General features: G+C 57.7%; 1 protein-coding gene across 1 annotated transcript in view; it reads left to right on the top strand.

The window, feature by feature from the left end:
- The window catches only part of LOC141978773 (uncharacterized), a 74,574-nt gene extending 59,217 nt beyond the window's left edge, over positions 1-15,357 (top strand). The window contains 4 exon segments of the mRNA XM_074941090.1: positions 4,936-5,100; positions 6,082-6,438; positions 6,441-6,592; positions 15,075-15,357. Of these exon segments, the coding sequence (XP_074797191.1) occupies positions 4,936-5,100; positions 6,082-6,438; positions 6,441-6,592; positions 15,075-15,357 (957 nt within the window).
- Positions 15,358-17,714: the final 2,357 nt, after the last annotated feature.

The raw sequence follows: 17,714 nt of genomic DNA, 5'->3' as shown, positions 1-17,714 counted from the left end.
AGTCGGTTTGTATGGTTTTCTTCACTTTGATCTCGCAAACCCAACAGTGTTATGGGTCCCAGGAGATGGTGGGTCGGCCACCATGATGGTGAAGTTTGCTGCAGTGTTTGTCGGCAGATTTCTCCCCCAAAGTCTTTTCTTTTAAGAACCCCTAAAGGACGGGATGGGTGGAATAGCCCAAGTCTTCATTATCTTATCTGCCAATTAGGTGTCATTTTCAACAAACCAGTTGTGCTCTGTTGATTTGGGGTCCCATGTTTCTCTTGTTTATCCGGCATGACCTTACCACAGTCCTTGCTTTGTTATTTCAATTCAGAAATTCTTCCTGGGAGCTGTTGATGACAGGGCCCATGCTCCTCTATAGCCCCTCCTCCCTGGCTGGATACATCTCTCACAATGCACCGCGTTTCCCCCCTCTTCCCGTGCCATCATGGCCCTGTGGTGCATCATGGGAGAAATAGCCCAGTTGGGGAACCCCAGAATCAGCACCTGAACGCCAACTTCCATGAGCTACTGTGGCAGCATTCCCCCCCCACCCCCGCCAATTTTTTCAGAGTCTGGGCATTGAGTTTTTCAATAAAACATTGAACTTTCCCATGAGAAGCAGGGACGCTTCACAGGGGAGACGGCAAAACAGTTTGTCAAAACCTGTAAAAGGAGGTTTTAGGCGGGACACTTTGGGTCATATTTGTGTTGGGTCTTTGCACTGAGTTACCTCTGCAATGGGTCGTCCCTGTGTTGGGTCTTTGCGTTGGGTGATCTTTGCATTATCTTTCCATTAGATCTCTGTGCTGGTTGGTCTTTGCTCTGAGTCACTGTTGCGTTGGGTCGTCTTTATGTTGGGTCTGCGTTTGGTGGTCTTTGCGTTATCTTTGCATTGGGTCTTTGTGTTGGGTGGTCTTTGTGCTGACTCACCATTGCATAGGGTCGTCTTCATATTGGGTCATTGCTTTGGGTGGTCTTTGTGTTGGGTCATCTTTATGCTGATTTGGAGAGTCACCAGATGGTCCGCTGGTGGCATGGATAGCAAAGAGGAGGACCCTTACAGAGAGGGAACTGGATCGGAGGGCAAGTTGGGCAGAAACCAAGAACAGGTGCTGTGATTTGGCCGCACAGAAGCTTAGAGAAGAGCCCGAAAGATGATCAGCAGATTGGAGAAGATGCCTTACACTGAAGGTGCTCCCTCTGTTTAGCTTTTCTGAAAAGAACAATTGTGGGGTGACCTGGTTACAGGGATCAAAATCCAAAGTACCAAAGGGCTCTTGAACCTGGGGGAGACAGGTAGAACTAAAGCCAAGGCTACAAGTGAAAGCTCGACAAATTCAAACAGGGAATAAGGCACTAATTTTTAACAGTCAGGGGGAGTAGCCATTGGAACCAACTCCCAAGGGAAGGGGTGGATTCGCCATCTCCTGATGGCTTCCAGTGATGCTCTTTCTGGAAGATGCTTTCATAGACTCATAGAAGATCAGGGTTGGTAGGGACCTCAGGAGGTATCTAGTCCAACCCCCTGCTCAAAGCAGGACCAACCCCAACTAAATCATCCCAGCCAGGGCTTTGTCAAGCCAGGCCTTAAAAACCTCTAAGGATGGAGATTCCACCACCTCCCTGGGGAACCCATTCCAGTGCTTCACCCCCCTCCTCGTGAAATAGTGTTTCCTAATATCCAACCTAGACCTCCCCCACTGCAACGTGAGACCGTTGCTCCTTGTTCTGTCATCAGCTACCACTGAGACCAGCCGAGCTCCATCCTCTTTGGGACCCCCCTTCAGGTAGTTGAAAGCAGCTATCAAATCCCCCCTCACTCTTCTCTTCCGCAGACTAAATAATCCCAGTTCCCTCAGCCTCTCCTCGTAAGTCATGTGCCCCAGCCCCCTAATCATTTTTGTTGCCCTCCGCTGGGCTCTCTCCAATTTTTCCACATCCTCCTTGTAGCGTGGGGCCCCAAACTGGACACAGTACTCCAGATGAGGCCTCACCAATGCTGAATAGAGGGGAACGATCATGTCCCTCGATCTGCTGGCAATGCCCCTACTTATACATCCCAAAATGCCGTTAGCCTTCTTGGCAACCAGGGCACACTGTTGACTCATATCCAGCTTCTCGTCCACTGTCACCCCTAGGTCCTTTTCTGCAGAACTGCTGCCGAGCCATTCGGTCCCTAGTCTGTGGTGGTGCCTGGGATTCTCCAGTCCTGAGTGCAGGACTCTGCTCTTGTCCTTGTTCAACCTTGTTGCTTTAGCTAAACACAAGTTATTGGGCTCAATACAGGGGGAACTGGGGGAAATTCAATGGCCTGCATTACACAGGAGGTCAGATTAGATAATCTAAAGGTCTCTTCAGGCCTATGGATCTATGAATTCCCCATCATTTTCCTCCAGATCATTGACACAGATGTTGACGAGCATTGGACTCCTTGAGCCCTGTAAATTCAATCTTTCGCCTTGTTGGTTGATCATCTTCACGCTGAGTTGTCCGTGCGTTGGGTCCTCTTCATGTTGGGTCGTCTTGGTACTGGAGTTTGTGTTGGGTCGTCTCTGCATTGAGTCAGACTTCTGTCGGCATCGTTGCGTTGAGTGGTCTTTGCCCTGAGTGGTGGCTTGCCAAATGGGGTCAGCTGGTCTACGTGTGTGGTTTTCCATTTGTTGGACGCTGGTTTGTGTTGAAATTAGCCGGGCTGGAATTTCAGAAGGACTCAGCTCTCTCTTAGGCTTCAAAAATTAGCGATTAGCTTTCCAAAGAACGCAGGATATTGGGTGGGGTCTGACAAACTGCTCCCTTCCCTTCTTACAAAAAGACTTGGGCATGCACCTGTGTACTCTATCCTTCTATTCGGCATCACGATGCCGGTTCCCATATTATCCGAGAACCGTTGCGGGGTAGAATTCAGATATGATGCACTCTGTTCGTTATTTTTCTCGTCTTGTGTTAACGAGCCAAAGAACACGCTCACTCCAGGAAGACCCTAGATCCAGATTTCTGCCTCTCCACTGTACAGAGTTTTTAAGGTCGATATGGTCCAAAAATGGTGAGACTCAATATCCCCAGACTAGGAATATCCATCCTGTTGGCCCCCAATTTCATATGCAGGGACCATTGCTGGGGGCCGACGGCTGGGTTGTATCCCAGTCCTAAGCCACCGAAAATGGGCTGACCTGTTGGTCGTTGGGTGAGAGGATTCGCTTATGAAAAAGAGCACTCATGATTTTGTCTCTTCTTCTTAATTAACGAAATAACGAGCTAACTCCAGAGAGGGGCCTGAGCTCTCGCTAGGGACAAATTTACGCTTTCCTACAGCATAGGAAAATGGCGAGGCTCGATTTTGCAGGCCTAGCAAAATCCATGTGGCCGTGTTTGCCCCCAGCGTGGCATGCCAGAGAACATTACGGAGGGTGGATGGCCGGGTTGGGTCTCATTTTGCGAACGGTTCAAACCAGTTTCCCTGATTCATTGTCCATGGAAGTTTTCCGGTGGGGAACAATGCTAATTATGGTGGGCCCGTTTGCTTCATTAACAAAATAATGAGCTAACTCCCGCGGCAGCCCTGAGCTCCTGCTCGGGATACATTTTCTGGCTCTCTACTGCGTGGCGTTTTTTCGCGAGAGGGATTCAAAACCGGGGGAGACTCAAAGTGTCGACTGATGATACCTGGTTCTTTAGGGTGTCCTGAACCCCACCGGTCTGGGGTTCAGGAAGCTGGGGTGCCAATCCCAGCTCTGCTACTGGCTTGTCGTGTAACCAGGGGCAAGTCCCCTGCCTCAGTTTCCCATCCCACCGGCTGTCTGTTTAGACTGTGAGCTGTTCAGGGCATGGGGTGTCTCTCACTCTGTGCAGCGCCAGGCACAATGGGGGCTCCCCCCCCCGATCGTGACTCTAGACAGGGCGGTTGAACCCCGCTATTTTAAGTGCAGATTAGAACTGGGGTGTAAACCCCCCTCCCTGTGGTAAAAGGGTGCTTGGTGGGGGAGCCGGTGATTTGGGGGGGCAGGGAGGGGCCGAGGGGAAGGGGTGTCTTTGTCGCTGTGGAGAAGTTGGGGTGTTTTAGTGTGATAGGCTGTGTGTTTAGAGCATCTGGGGGGGTGTGTGTGTGTGTCCGGGGGGGTGTGGGGCGCTGTCCCGCTGAGTCCGTGCTGAACCCCACTATCCAATTGCAGCACTAGGAGGCGCTGTATGTCGGAGGGGAGGCAGGAAGCCCAGCGGGGGTCGCTGTGTGACAGGGGGCGGAGGGGGGCCAGCAGGGGCACCATGCAGTGCGGAGCAGAGGGAGACCAGCAGGGGGCTCCACGGGCCAGAAGGGGGCCAGCATGGGGCACCGTGGGGTAGATGGGGGCCAGCAGAGGAAGCTGTGGGGCAGAGGGGGTCGACAGAGGATGCCAAGGGGCGCCGTGGGGCAGAAAGGGGCCAGCAGGGGGCACCGCTTGGCAGGAGGAGGCACCGCAGGGCAGAAGGGGGCCAGCAGAGGACGCCGCAGGGCAGATGGGGCCAGCAGGGGGTGCTGTGGGGCAGATAGGGGCCAGCAGGGGGTGCTGCTGGGCAGAAGTGGGCCAGCAGGGGGCACTGTGGGGTAGATGGGGGCCAGAAGAGGAAGCCGTGAGGCAGAGGGGGTTGACAGAGGATGCCAAGGGGTGCCGTGGGGCAGAAAGGGGCCAGCAGGGGGTGCCGCAGGGCAAGGGGGGCCCAGAAGGGGGGGGGCAGCAGGGCAGAGGGGACCCGGCAGGGGGCGCAGAGGGGCCAGCAGGGGGTGCTGCAGGGCAGAGAGGGGCCAGCAGGGGATGCAGTGGGGTAAAAGGGGGCCAGCAGGGGGCACCGCAGGGCAGAGGGGGGTCAGCAGAGGGTGCCGCAGGGCAGAAGGGGCCCAGCAGGGGGGCTGCGGGGCAGAGGGGGGCCCAGGGGGGCCAGCAGGGGGTGCTCACCGCACGCTTGTCGCCCCCCCAGAAATATCGCTACCAAGATGAGGACAGCCCGCCCCTGGAGCAGAGCCCGGCGCATCTCCCCAACCAGGTAAAGGCCCCCGAGCTCGTCCACGTCTCGGAGAAGAACTTGTCCCAGATCGAGAACGTCCACGGCTACGTGTCCCACTCCCACGTCTCCCCCATGAAGGTAGGAAGGGGGGGCAGGGGGCGCCCGGCCAGCACAGGGGGTCACCGGCCCAGCCCTGCCCCCCCTCAATGCACCCGCCCCCCCAATTCCTCCCCTGCGTGCGAGTGTGTCGGGGGGACAGGGGGGCGCTGGCTCTCTGGGAGTGGGCGTCTCAGTGGGTCTGGGTGTGTCACTGTGGGTGGGTGGGTGAGTGGATCTGGGTGTGTCACTGTGTGTGTTTGTGGGTGTGTGTGTGAGAGAGAGAATGGATCTGTGGGTTGCTGTGTCCGTGTGAGTGGATCTGGGTGTGTCGCTGTGTCTGTGTGTGTGAGCGGATTTCTGTGTCACGGTGTGTGTGAGAATGGATCTGGGTGTGTTGCTGTGTGTGTGTCAGTGGATCTGTGTGTGTCACTGTGTGTGAGTGGATTTGTGTGTCACTGTGTGTGTGTGTATCTGGGTGTGTCACTGTGTGTTTTTGCGTGTGTGTGTGTGAGAGAGAGAGAGTGGATCTGGGTGTGTCGCTGTGTCCATGTGAGTGGATCTGGGTGTGACACTGTGTGTGTGTGTGGATTTCTGTGTCACGGAGTGTGTGAGAATGGATCTGGGTGTGTCGCTGTGTCTGTGTGAGTGGATCTGGGTGTGTCACTCTGTGTGTGTGTGTGTGAGTGGATTTCTGTGTCACTGAGTGTGTGAGAATGGATCTGGGTGTGTTGCTGTGTGTGTGTCAGTGGATCTGTGTTTGTCGCTGTGTGTGAGTGGATTTGTGTGTCACTGTGTGTATCTGGGTGTGTCACTGTGTGTGTTTGTGTGTGTGTGTGAGAGAGAGAGAGTGGATCTGGGTGTGTCGCTCTGTGTGTGAGAGTGGATTTGTGTGTCACTCTGTGTGTGTGAGAGAGAGAGAGAGAGAGTGGATTTGTGTGTCACGGTGTGTGTGAGAATGGATCTGGGTGTGTCGCTCTGTGTGTGAGAGTGGATTTGTGTGTCACTCTGTGTGTGTGAGAGAGAGAGAGAGAGAGTGGATTTGTGTGTCACGGTGTGTGTGAGAATGGATCTGGGTGTGTCGCTGTGTGTGTGTCAGTGGATCTGTGTTTGTCACTGTGTGTGTGTCAGTGGATTTGTGTTTGTGTGTCAGTGGATCTGGGTGTGTCACTGTGTGCGGGTGTGTCGGGGTGCTGGCTGTCTGGGAGTGGGCTTCTCAGTGGATCTGTGTGTGTGTGGATGTGGACATGTCACTCTGTGTGTGTGAGTGTGAATGGATCTGGGTGTGTCACTGTGTATGTGTGCGTGCATGTGTGTGTGAGAGAGAGAGAATGGATCTGTGTGTGTGTGAGTGGATTGGTGTATCACTGTGTGAGGTGTGTGTGAATGGATCTGTGAGTGTGTGTGGATTTGTGTGTGTGTCAGTGGATCTGGCTTTGTGTGAGTGGATCTGGGTGTGTCACTCTGTGTGTGGGTGTGTTGGGGGGCGCTGGGCATGGCGTCAGTGGATCTGGGTGTGTCATTCTGTGTGTGTGTGGGTCTGGGTGTCGCTCTGTGTGTGTGAGTCAGTGGCTCTAGGTGATGCTGTGTGTGTGAATGTCAGTAGATCTGTGTGTGTGTCAGTGTGGATCTGTGTGTGAGAGACCCGCTCTCGTGTGCCAGGGTGTGTGTGTCCCTAGCTCTCTGTGACTGTGTGTGTCAGTGTGGGTCAGTGTGTGTCTGAGGATATCAGTGTGTGTGTGTGTTAGTGGGTCTGTGTGTGTGTGTGCGTCAGTGTGTGTCCGGGCATGCATTTGTCAGTCTGCGTGTGTGCGTGTTGGTGGATCTGTGCGTGTGGGTCAGTGTGTATCAGTGCATGTGTGTTGGGTTTGTCAGTGTGTGTATCCTCGGGTGTGTGTCAATGTGTATCTTGCTGTGAGTGTCTACGTGTGCATGTCAGTGGGCGTGGCTGTGTGTTTGTGAGTCCATGTATGGGTGTTTCTTAAGGTGTGTGTGTGTGAGAGTGTGACTGTGACCTGTGTCACTTTTAGCATGTGCCTGGCTCTGTGTGTGTATGTGTCAGTCACTGAGTGTGCATTAGTCGATCCCTGTGTGGGTCTGTTTCAACGTGTAAGTGTGTATCTTAGTGTGTGTGTGTGTGTGAGAGGTGTGTCACAGGGTGTGGCATTATGTGTATCTTAGCGTGAGTGTTTCACGGGGGTGGGTCAGTTGTGTATCTTAGTGTGTGTGTGTCAGAAGTGTCCCATAAGGTGTGTCCGGGTGTAGCTCCGTGTGTGTGAATGTGTGTGTCTGTGTGTGTGCGTGCGCGCCTGTGTCTCGGGTGTGCGTGTCAGTGGCGGTGTCAGGGTGTAGCTCAGTGCGAGTGTGTCGTTGCCCTGTGTGTGTCAGACGCACTGTGTGTGGCCGGGTGGTTCCCAGGGTGTGGAGATTAGGGAATGTCTGTGTCGAGCGTATCACAGCGTCAGTGTCGGTGTATCTGTGTGTGTGTGTGTGCGTGTGCGCGCGCACTCATGTTGTGGAGCGATAATTCACACACACAGCACTATTTACTAGTCTCCAGGAGAAAACCAGCAACAAGGACTCCTGGGTTCTCTCCCCGGCTCTGGGAGGGGAGCAGGGGGGGCTGGGAGCCAGGACGCCTGGGTTCTCTCCCCGGGTCTGGGAGGAGAGTGCGGGCTGGTGGGTTAGAGCAGCGGGGCCTGGGAGCCAGGACGCCTGGGTTCTCTCCCCGGGTCTGGGAGGGGAGTGGGGGCAGGTGGGTTAGAGCAGGGGGGGCTGGGAGCCAGGACTCCTGGGTTCTCTCCCCGGCTCTGGGAGGGGAGCGGGGGCTGGTGGGTTAGAGCAGGGGGGTTGGGAGCCAGGACTCCTGGGTTCTCTCCCCAGCTCTGGGAGGGGAGTGGGGGCTGGTGGGTCAGAGCAGGGGGGGCTGCCGCTGTGTGGCCGAGGGGTGAGTCTCGCCTGGCCTGTAGGGGGCAGTACGTCGGGTTGGGGGCATGTGTGGAAATCCCCACACAAGTTGGTCGGGCAGGACTCGGGCAATGGGTCCACTGGGGAGTATTTGTGGTGAGGGGGGGTCTGCCTTGGGAGAGGGGTGTGTGTGTGTGTGTGTACATTTGTATGTGCGAGCATTGTGTGTTTCTGTGTGGGTCCTGGTGTGCTGTGGTGCACACATGTCTCAACGTGTGTGTCAGTGGGCAGATTGTCCGTCTCCCAGTGTGTGTGTGTTTCATAGATTCATAGATATTTAGGTCCGAAGGGACCATTAGGATCATCTAGTCTGACCTCCTGCACAATGCAGGCCACAGAATTTCACCCACCACTCCTACAAAAAACCCTCACACCTATCTCTGAGCTATTGAAGTCCTCAAATCGTGGTTTAAAGACTTCAAGGAGCAGAGAATCCTCCAGCAAGTGATCCGTGCCCCACGCTACAGAGGAAGGCGAAAAACCCCCAAGGCCTCTGCCAATCTGCCCTGGAGGAAAATTCCTCCCCGACCCCAAATATGGCGATCAGCTAAACCCTGAGCATATGTGCAAGATTCATCAGCCAGATACTACAGAAAATTCTTTCCTGGGTAACTCGGATCCCACCTCATCTAATAGCCCATCACAGGCCATTGGGCCTATTTACCATGAATATTTAATTACCAAAACCATGTTATCCCATCATACCATCTCCTCCATAAACTTATCGAGTTTAATCTTAAAGCCAGATAGATCTTTTGCCCCCTTGGAAGGCTGTTCCAAAACTTCACTCCTCTGATGGTTAGAAACCTTCGTCTAATTTCAAGTCTAAACTTCCTGGTGGCCAGTTTATAGCCATTTGTTCTTGTGTCCACATTGGTACTGAGCTTAAATAATTCCTCTCCCTCTCCGGTATTTATCCCTCTGATATATTTATGGAGAGCAATCATATCTCCCCTCAACCTGCTTTTGGTTAGGCTAAACAAGCCAAGCTCCTTGAGTCTCCTTTCATAAGACAGGTTTTCCATTCCTCGGATCATCCTAGGAGCCCTTCTCTGTAGCTGGTCCAGTTTGAATTCATCCTTCTTAAACATGGGAGACCAGAACGGCTCACAGTATTCCAGGGGAGGTCTCACCAGGGCCTTGTATAACCGTACTAAAACCTCCTGATCTCGACTGGAAATACCTCTCCTGATGCATCCCAAGACCGCATTCGCTTTGTTCACGGCCATATCACATTGGCGGCTCATAGTCATCCTATGATCAACCAATACTCCAAGGTCCTTCTCCTCCTCTGTTACTTCTAATTGATGCGTCCCCAGCTTATAACTAAAATTCTTGTTATTAATCCCTAAATGCATGACCTTACACTTCTCACGATTCAATTTCATCCTATTACTATTACTCCAGTTTACAAGGTCATCCAGATCCTCCTGTAGGATATCCCGGTCCTTCTCTAAATGGGCAATACCTCCCAGCTTTGTATCCTCCGCAAACTTTATTATCATGCTCCCACTTTTTGTGCCGAGGTCAGTAATAAAAAGGTTAAATAAGATTGGTCCCAAAACCGATCCCTGAGGAACTCCACTGGTAACCTCCCTCCAGCCTGACAATTCACCTTTCAGTAGGACCCGCTGTAGTCTCCCCTTTAACCAATTCCCTATCCACCTTTCAATTTTCCTATTGATCCCGATCTTATCCAATTTAACTAATAATTCCCCATGTGGCTCGGTATCAAATGCCTTCCTGAAATCTAGGTCAATTAGATCCACTGCGTTTCCTTTGTCTAAAAAATCTGTTACTTTCTCAAAGAAGGAGATCGGGTTGGTTTGGCACCATCTACCTTTTGTAAAACCATCTTGTATTTTGTCCCATTGACTTCAATGTCCTTAACTACCTTCTCCTTCAAAATTTTTTCCAAGACCTTGCATACGACAGATGTCGAACTAACAGGCCTACAATTCCCCGGATCACGTTTTTTCCCCTTTCTTAAAAATGTTTCCACTGTACATCACATTTTGTGTAGGTGGGGTGTGTGTATCTGCCTCGGGTAGATCTCACCTTGTGTGTCTAGCTGGGTGTGTACACTGTGTGTCTCTCATTGTGTGTGTGTGGATCTGCTGGACGTAGCTCTGGGGATGAATGTGTGTCTAGGCGTCTGTGTTTTGTTTAGCTGTCGGTGTGCACTTTGTGTCATTGCGTGTGTGTTGTCTGTGTGTGTGTACATTGTGTGTGTGTCTATCTGTGTGTATACACGGTGTGTTGTGTGTATACATAGTGTGTGTGCGTGTGTGTGTTTTTGTGTGTGTGGGGTGTCTGTGTCTGGGTGTGTGTGTGTGAGGAGTGTGTGTGTGTCTGGGCGTGTGTGAGTATGTGTGTGAGGAGGATGTCTGTGTGTGTGTGTGTGTGTCTGGGCATGTGTGTGTTTTTCTGTGTGTGTGTGTGTCTGGGTGTGTTTTTGTGTGGGGGGGGGTCTGGGCGTGTCTGGGCGTGTGTGTGTGTGTGTGAGGAGGATGTCTGTGTGTGTGTGTGTCTGGGCATGTGTGTGTTTTTCTGTGTGTGTGTGTGGGTGTCTGGGTGTGTTTTTGTGTGTGTGTCAGGAGGATGTCTGTGTGTGTGTGTGTGTGTGTCTGGGCGCGTGTGTTTTTGTGTGTGTGTGTGTCAGGAGGATGTCTCTGTGTGTGTGTGTGTGTCTGGGCGCGTGTGTGTTTTTGTGTGTGTGTGTGTCTGGGCGTGTGTGTTTTTCTGTGTGTGTGGGTGTCTGGGTGTGTTTGTGTGTGTGTGTGTGTGTGTCAGGAGGATGTGTGTGTGTGTGTGTGTGTGTCTGGGCATGTGTGTGTTTTTGTGTGTGTGTGTGTGTCAGGAGGATGTCTGTGTGTGTGTGTGTCTGGGTGTCTGGCCGTGTGGCTGTGTGTGTGTGTGTGTGGGTGTCTGGGCATGTGTGTGTTTTTGTGTGTGTGGGTGTCTGTGTGTGTGTCTCTTCCTCGCTCTGTACCCCACTCCTGCTCCCTCCCTCCCCCCACCCCCATGCACGACCCCCGCGCCCCCCCAGCCGCCCCTCCCTGCTCAGCTTCCATCCGCCCCATGGCGAGGTATTTATAATGGGGGTGGGGGTCAGACCCCAGTTATGGGGGGCAGAGATCCTGGCTGAGGGGAGGGGAGGAGGGGGCAGGACAGGGTGGGGGTGAGGATTTCTAAGCTGGCATCTCAAACCCAAGGAGAGGTTTGTGGGGTTCCTGCAGAGTTGGGGCGGGACAGCTCGGCCCAGGGCTCGATTTGGGGGGTGCAGCTTGGACTTGGGGGGATAAGGCATTGGAACAATTGAGGGGATTGATCTGGGGGCTGGGTGCAAACTTTGGGGAGTGCAATGTGGGGGCTGGGATGAAATTGGGGTGCAGCCAGTTAGGGGGGATAATAAATATGGGGGGTCGATGTGGGATGAGATTTTCTGGGTGCTGTATGAGATGTGAGGACGCTTTGGGGGTTCAGTGTAGGGCACAGGATAAAAACTTGGGGGGTTGTTATGAAACAGGGGATCCAGTTTTTTGGGGGGCGCCCTAGGGGGCGTGGAATAACCTTTGGGGAGTTCAGTTTGGCAGGGCGAATGGTTCCAGGGTTGGATCTGGGGGGCTTTGGAGGCTTCTTTTGGGGCGGAAGCCTGGATATATTGGGGTACGGGGGGGCGGAGGGGGAGGGAGGTGATTGGGGGGCCTTGGGGAACAGCTTGGAATTTGGGGGGGCTCCTTTTTTGGAGGGGGTCTGGAGTGCGGTGACACATGAGGATTCATTCCACCCCCACCGGATCATCGGCAGTTTTGGGGTGTTCTCTCACTGCACCCCGCTAATGGATTTGGGGTGTTGCATTCAGGCATTTAGGACAGCCTGGGTGTCAGGAGAGCTGGGGGGAGCCCAGGGCTGGGATATCCTGGGGGGCTGCAGGTCAGGAGTGAGGGGCACCGGCAGGGCTGGGCTAGCGGGGGGCTGTGGGTCAGGAGTGAGGGGCACCGGTGGAGGGGGGGATGTTCTCACCCGCTCTCTCTGATCTCCTTACGTAGCCTCCCAAAGCGGCTTTACTCCCTTCCTGCCACAATCCAATTACCGGGGGCTGCCGACCCCCCGGCCAAGGGCTGGCAGAGGACAGAATACAGAAGCAGCCCACTTGGGGGTGCTGTGGGGCAGGGAGTGGGGCAGGGGGCTCGGCAGGGGGCGCTCTCCCCTGGCAGGTGGGGCTGGCCCCAGGGCGGTGCTAGGGGGTGCTGTGGGGCAGGGGGCTCGGCAGGGGGCGCTCTCCTCTGGCAGGCAGGGCTGCCCCATTGCCCTTCCCTCCCACCCCCATGAAATAAGCCACAATGGACCTGGGGGGAACATGTCGGAGACCATCTCCCCCTGCCCGAACCCCAACTTCCTTTCTTCCGTGCTGCTCTCCGTACTTGACTTGCGCCCTCCTTCCTTCTGGCCTTTTTGCACATTCGTCTGTTCACTTCTTCTTCCCTGTTTCATCCCGTCTTTCTTTAGTCGGGGGGTTCCCTCTGTCCTTCATTCTGGTTCCCTTTTCTTCCTTCAGTTTGGTGTCATTTTCCCCGTGCGTTGACTCTGTTCGTTCTTCCTGCCGTTCCTTTTTCCTTCCTTCTATCGGCCCCCCTCACCCCCTGCACTCATTCATCCTTGGCCTGCTTCTTTCCTGCTTTTCCTCGTCTTCCAGTCTTGCTTTCCTTCCTTCCGTTCTCTAATCACGGCTTTCTTTTCTCTTTTCATTTTCTGTCACTTTCCAGGCCTGCTTTCTTTTCATTCCTCCGTTCCTACTTTGGTGGCTCTTTGCTTTGCTTCATTCTTTCTTTCATTCGTTCCGTCTTTCTTTCCTTCATAGACTCATGGAAGATCAGGGTTGGGAGGGACCCCAGGAGGTACCGAGTCCAACCCCCTCCTCAAAGCAGGACCAACCCCAACTAAATTCCCAGCTGACTTTCTTTCTCTCACATTAATGCTTTCTTTCTTTCTTTCTTTCTTTCTTTCTTTCTTTCTTTCTTTCTTTATCACTTTCCATGATTTCTTTACTTTCATTCCCACTTTAGTTTCTTTCTTTCTTTCTTTCTTTCTTTCTTTCTTTCTCTTTCTTTCTTTCTTTACTTTCATTCCCACTTTAGTTTTTCTTTCTTTCTTTCTTTACTTTCATTCCACTTTAGTTTTTCTTTCTTTCTTTCTATGATTTCTTTACTTTCATTCCCACTTTAATTTCTTTCTTTCTTTCTTTCTGTCTTTCTTTCTTTCTTTTTCTATCACTTTCCATGATTTCTTTACTTTCATTCCTTCATTCCCACTTGGGTTTCTTTCCTTCTTTCACATTCATTCTTTGTTTGTTTCTTTATTTCATTCTCTCTTTCTTCATCTCTGTCCCCCAGGTTATCCCCCCCATCATTCCCAGCCTCCCCCAGCTGGCGCTCCCCCCCCCCCATCATTCCCCGCCTCCCCCAGCTGGCGCCCCCCGCATCATTCCCAGCCTCCCCCAGCTGTCCCCGCCCCAGCTGTCGCCCCCCCCCCCCCCCCGATAAAGGAGGCCTTTCCCTTTAAGGCGCTTGGTAAAGTGGGGCTGCGGTCCCGGAAGCCGCCACCTGCGGGACTTGGGCGCCACCGCGTGGCCGCTTTAGGTAACGACACCGGCACCCGTCCCCCCGCCCCCGCCAGGAGAGAGAGTGAACTCCATCTCCGTGATGTAGAGGGGGAAACTGAGGCACAGATAGAGGACTAGAACCCCAGCCCCCCCGCCCGCTCTAACCCACCAGCCCCCACGCCCCTCCCAGAGCCGGGGAGAGAACCCAGGAGTCCTGGCTCCCAGACCCCCCCCCCCCGGCTCTAACCCACCAGAGCCTTGGTTTTCAATGGCTCTGAGGACTTGAGCTGTTAGATGCAATAAAGTTTCTCAGCTAATTTCCCCAGGAGCGCAGGGTGTCAGGACCCCGGTGTCCGGGCTAAATTCCCACTTGGGTCAGACCATGCTGGCGGGCTAAACAACGTCCCCCCCCCCGCAGTGTCAATGGGAGACAGAAACCGCCTTCGCTTCCTGTCCCAAATAATCTGGCAGCGGTGCTGTGCGCTGTGCCCCACCCTAGAGGTGGCTGCATCTCCGCACCCAGCTGGAGATCCCTGAAATTGCAAGGGCGGGGGGGGGGCGGGCTACAGGTCGGGAGTGAGGGGCACCGGCAGGGCTGGGTTAGCAGGGGGGCTGCGGGTCGCGAATGGGGGGCACCGGCAGAGTGGGGGGGCAGGGCTGGGCTGGCAGGGGCTGTGGGTCGGGAGTGAGGGGGGGGCAGGGCTGGGCTAGGAGGGGGCTGCAGGTCGGGAGTGAGGGGCACCGGCAGAGCTGGGGGGGGCAGGGGGCTGTGGGGTGGGGAGTGAGGGGCACCGGCAGGGCTGGGGGGGGCAGGGAGCTGCGGGTGGGGAGTGAGGGGGGGCAGGGCTGGGCTAGGAGGGGGCTGCAGGTCCAGAGTGAGGGGCACCGGCAGAGCTGGGGGGGGCAGGGGGCTGCGGGTGGGGAGTGAGGGGCACCGGCAGGGCTGGGGGGGCAGGGGTCTGCGGGTGGGGAGTGAGGGGCACCGGCAGGGCTGGGGGGGCAGGGGGCTGAGGGTCGGGAGTGAGGGGCACCGGCAGAGCTGGGGGGGGCAGGGGTCTGCGGGTGGGGAGTGAGGGGCACCGGCAGGGCTGGGGGGGGGGCAGGGGGCTGCGGGTCGGGAGTGAGGGGCACCGGCAGGGCTGGGGGGGGCAGGGGGCTGCGGGTGGGGAGTGAGGGGCACCGGCAGAGCTGGGGAGGGGCAGGGGCTGTGGGGTGGGGAGTGAGGGGCACCGGCAGAGCTGGGGAGGGGCAGGGGGCTGCAGGTCGGGAGTGAGGGGCACCGGCAGGGCTGGGGGGGGGCAGGGGGCTGAGGGTCGGGAGTGAGGGGCACCGGCAGGGCTGGGAGCGGGGGGGGGGACACCCAGCCTGTGATTCTCCCTGAGCTGGGGGGGGAAGGGGTGGCCTTGGTGTGGGGGGAGCTGCCTCCCCCCCCGCCCCCCGGCAGGCTGGTGTCTCCGTCAGACGCGCAGAGGGAAGATCCCGGCGCGATCCGCGGCGCCCTCCGGCCCCCCGGCTGCGGCGCGGGATGGGGGAAGGGGCCGCCGAGCGGGGGGGGGAGCCGGGGCCGCCGGGGGCGGAGGGATAAAAAAAATCGCCCCCCCCACACTTCGGAGCCGGCGGAGGAGAAGCCGGTGGCGGATCGGCGGGCGTGGGGGGGGTCCCTGCAGCCGGCGAGGGACACCCGGCGGGGGGGGGCCCGGCTGCTGGAGGCGGAGGGGGGCGATTAGCCCCTCCCCCCGCGGGCTTTTGCCCATCCCCCTTTGGGGGCGGGGGCTGCAGCGGGGGGGGCCGGGAAGGGGGGGCCCTTCCCGTCCCCCCCCCGCACCGGGGCCATGTTCGTGTCGGTCTGGTACGCCAAGAAGATGGGTCGGCGTCTGCTCAACAACGTCCGGCGGGCCCAGAGACAGCGGGGCCGGGCCACGGTACCGGGGGCGGCGGGGGGCCCGTGGGGCAGGGAGCTGGGGGGATGCGGGAGGGGAGGGGGGACGGGGGTGATGTGTGACGGGAGGGAAGGGAGATTGTGGGGGGAGGGGGCAGGGAGCTGGGGGATGCGGGAGGGGAGGGGGATAGTGGGGGGAGGGGGCAGGGAGCTGTGGGGATGCGGGAGGGGAGGGGGAGTGAAGGGGGATTGTGGGGGGAGGGGGCAGGGAGCTGCGGGGATGCGGGACGGGGGAGAGAAGGGGGATGTGGGGGGGAGGGGGCAGGGAGCTGGGGGGATGCGGGAGGGGATGGGGGACGGGGGTGATGTGTGACGGGAGGGGGGAGTGAAGGGAGATTGTTGGGGGAGGGGGCAGGGAGCTGGGGGGATGCGGGAGGGGAGGGGGCAGGGAAGGGGATAGTGGGGGGAGGGGCAGGGAGCTGCGGGGGGAGGGGGGAGTGAAGGGGGATTGTGGGGGGAGGGGGCAGGGAGCTGGGGAGATGCGGGACAGGGGAGAGAAGGGGGATGTGGGGGGGAGGGGGCAGGGAGCTGGGGGGATGCGGGAGGGAATGGGGGACGGGGTCATGTGTGACGGGAGGGGGGAGTGAAGGGAGATTGTGGGGGGAGGGGGCAGGGAGCTGGGGGGATGCGGGAGTGGGGACCGGGGGGGGTGATGTGTGACGGGAGGGGGGAGGGAGCAAGGAGCTGGGGGGATGCGGGAGGGGAGGGGAGGGGGGACGGGGGGTGTGACGGGAGGGGGGAGGGAAAGGGGATAGTGGGGGGAGGGGGGATGTGTGGGGGGAGGAAGCAAGGAGCTGGGGGGATGCGGGAGGGCAGGGGGGACGGGGAGTGATGTGTGACGGGAGGGGGGAGGGAAGGGGGATAGTGGGGGGAGGGGGGATGTGTGGGGGAGGGAGCTGGGAGGAGGAGGGGACCGGGGGATGTGTGGGGGGAGGGGGGCGGAAAGGGGGATAGTGGGGGGAGGGAGGAGCTGGGAGGGGAGGGGGGAGAGAGGATAGTGGGGGGTGGGAGAGGGGAGTGGGGCTGATGGGGAGGGGAGGCAGGCTAGTAGGGGGAGGGAGGACTGGGGGTGATAAAAAAGGGAAGGGGTCGCAGGGGAGGGAGGTGGGGGGGCCGGCTGCAGGGAAGAGGGAGAGCTGGAGGGGACAGGGATCTGGGGGGCTGACAGGAGGAGCTGGCGGGGGGGGAATGAGGGGGGGGATGGGGAAGGGATGGGCCCAGGTAGGATGGGCCGGGGGCACAGGCAGGGGGGTTGGGGGACAAGGCTGGGGGCCGGCGTAGGCTGTGAGGGGAAGCAGGGGGGTGGGGAAGAGAGAGGTGGGGGGTAATTGGAGGGGCAGGGGAGGGGTGGGATTTTTGGGGGGCTGTGGGTCGGGAGTGGGGGGCACCGGCAGGGCTGGGGGGGGACAGGGCTGGGCTGGCAGGGGGCTGCGGGTGGGGAGTGGGGGGCACCAGCAGGGCTGAGGGGGGCAGGGGAGCCATGAATGGAGCAGGGGCGGGGGCATCAGTCATGACGTCACGGGGGATGTCTACCTGACGTCACCATCCCTGCCTATGAATGGGGGAGCGGGGGAGGGGCTGCTGAATAAGTCAAGTGTTGAACAGAGAGGCGGGGGGGGGCTGGGCAGGATGTTTTGGGGGGAGCAGAGGGGTGGGGGCATCTCAGCTGTTGGGGAGATCTGGTCCCGGACGCCTGGGTTCATGGCGTGCCTGCTGGGGGAGAGCCCCCCCTTCTGAGCCCCCCACCCCACAGCGCCCACTAGCGCCGCCCGGGGGCCAGCCCCCCCACCAGGGGAGAGCGCCCCCTGCTGAGCCCCCACCCCACTCCCTGCCCCACAGCGCCACCTAGTGCTCAGCCCTGCCTGCCAGGGGAGAGTGCCCCCCACTGAGCCCCCCACCCCACTCCCTGCCCCACAGTGCCCCCTAGTGCTCAGCCCTGCCTGCCAGGGGAGAGTGCCCCCCACTGAGCCCCCGCCCTGCTCCCTGCCCCCCAGCGCCGCCCTGGGGCAGTGGGCGGGGGTCTCTCATCCAAGACCAGCAACTCCCCCACCCGAGCCCTAGATACTTGGCCCACTGGGACCCTCCAGCTGTCCCAGTTAGCTGACGCATTGAGCCCCGCCCAGGAAGTGTGGGGGGAGGGAGGGA

This window comes from Natator depressus, chromosome 28 (genome assembly GCF_965152275.1).
Source record: "Natator depressus isolate rNatDep1 chromosome 28, rNatDep2.hap1, whole genome shotgun sequence".
NCBI classification, from domain to species: domain Eukaryota; kingdom Metazoa; phylum Chordata; order Testudines; family Cheloniidae; genus Natator; species Natator depressus.
The sequence above is the reverse complement of the archived record's forward strand: the minus strand, read 5'-3'. Positions and strand labels throughout refer to the sequence as shown.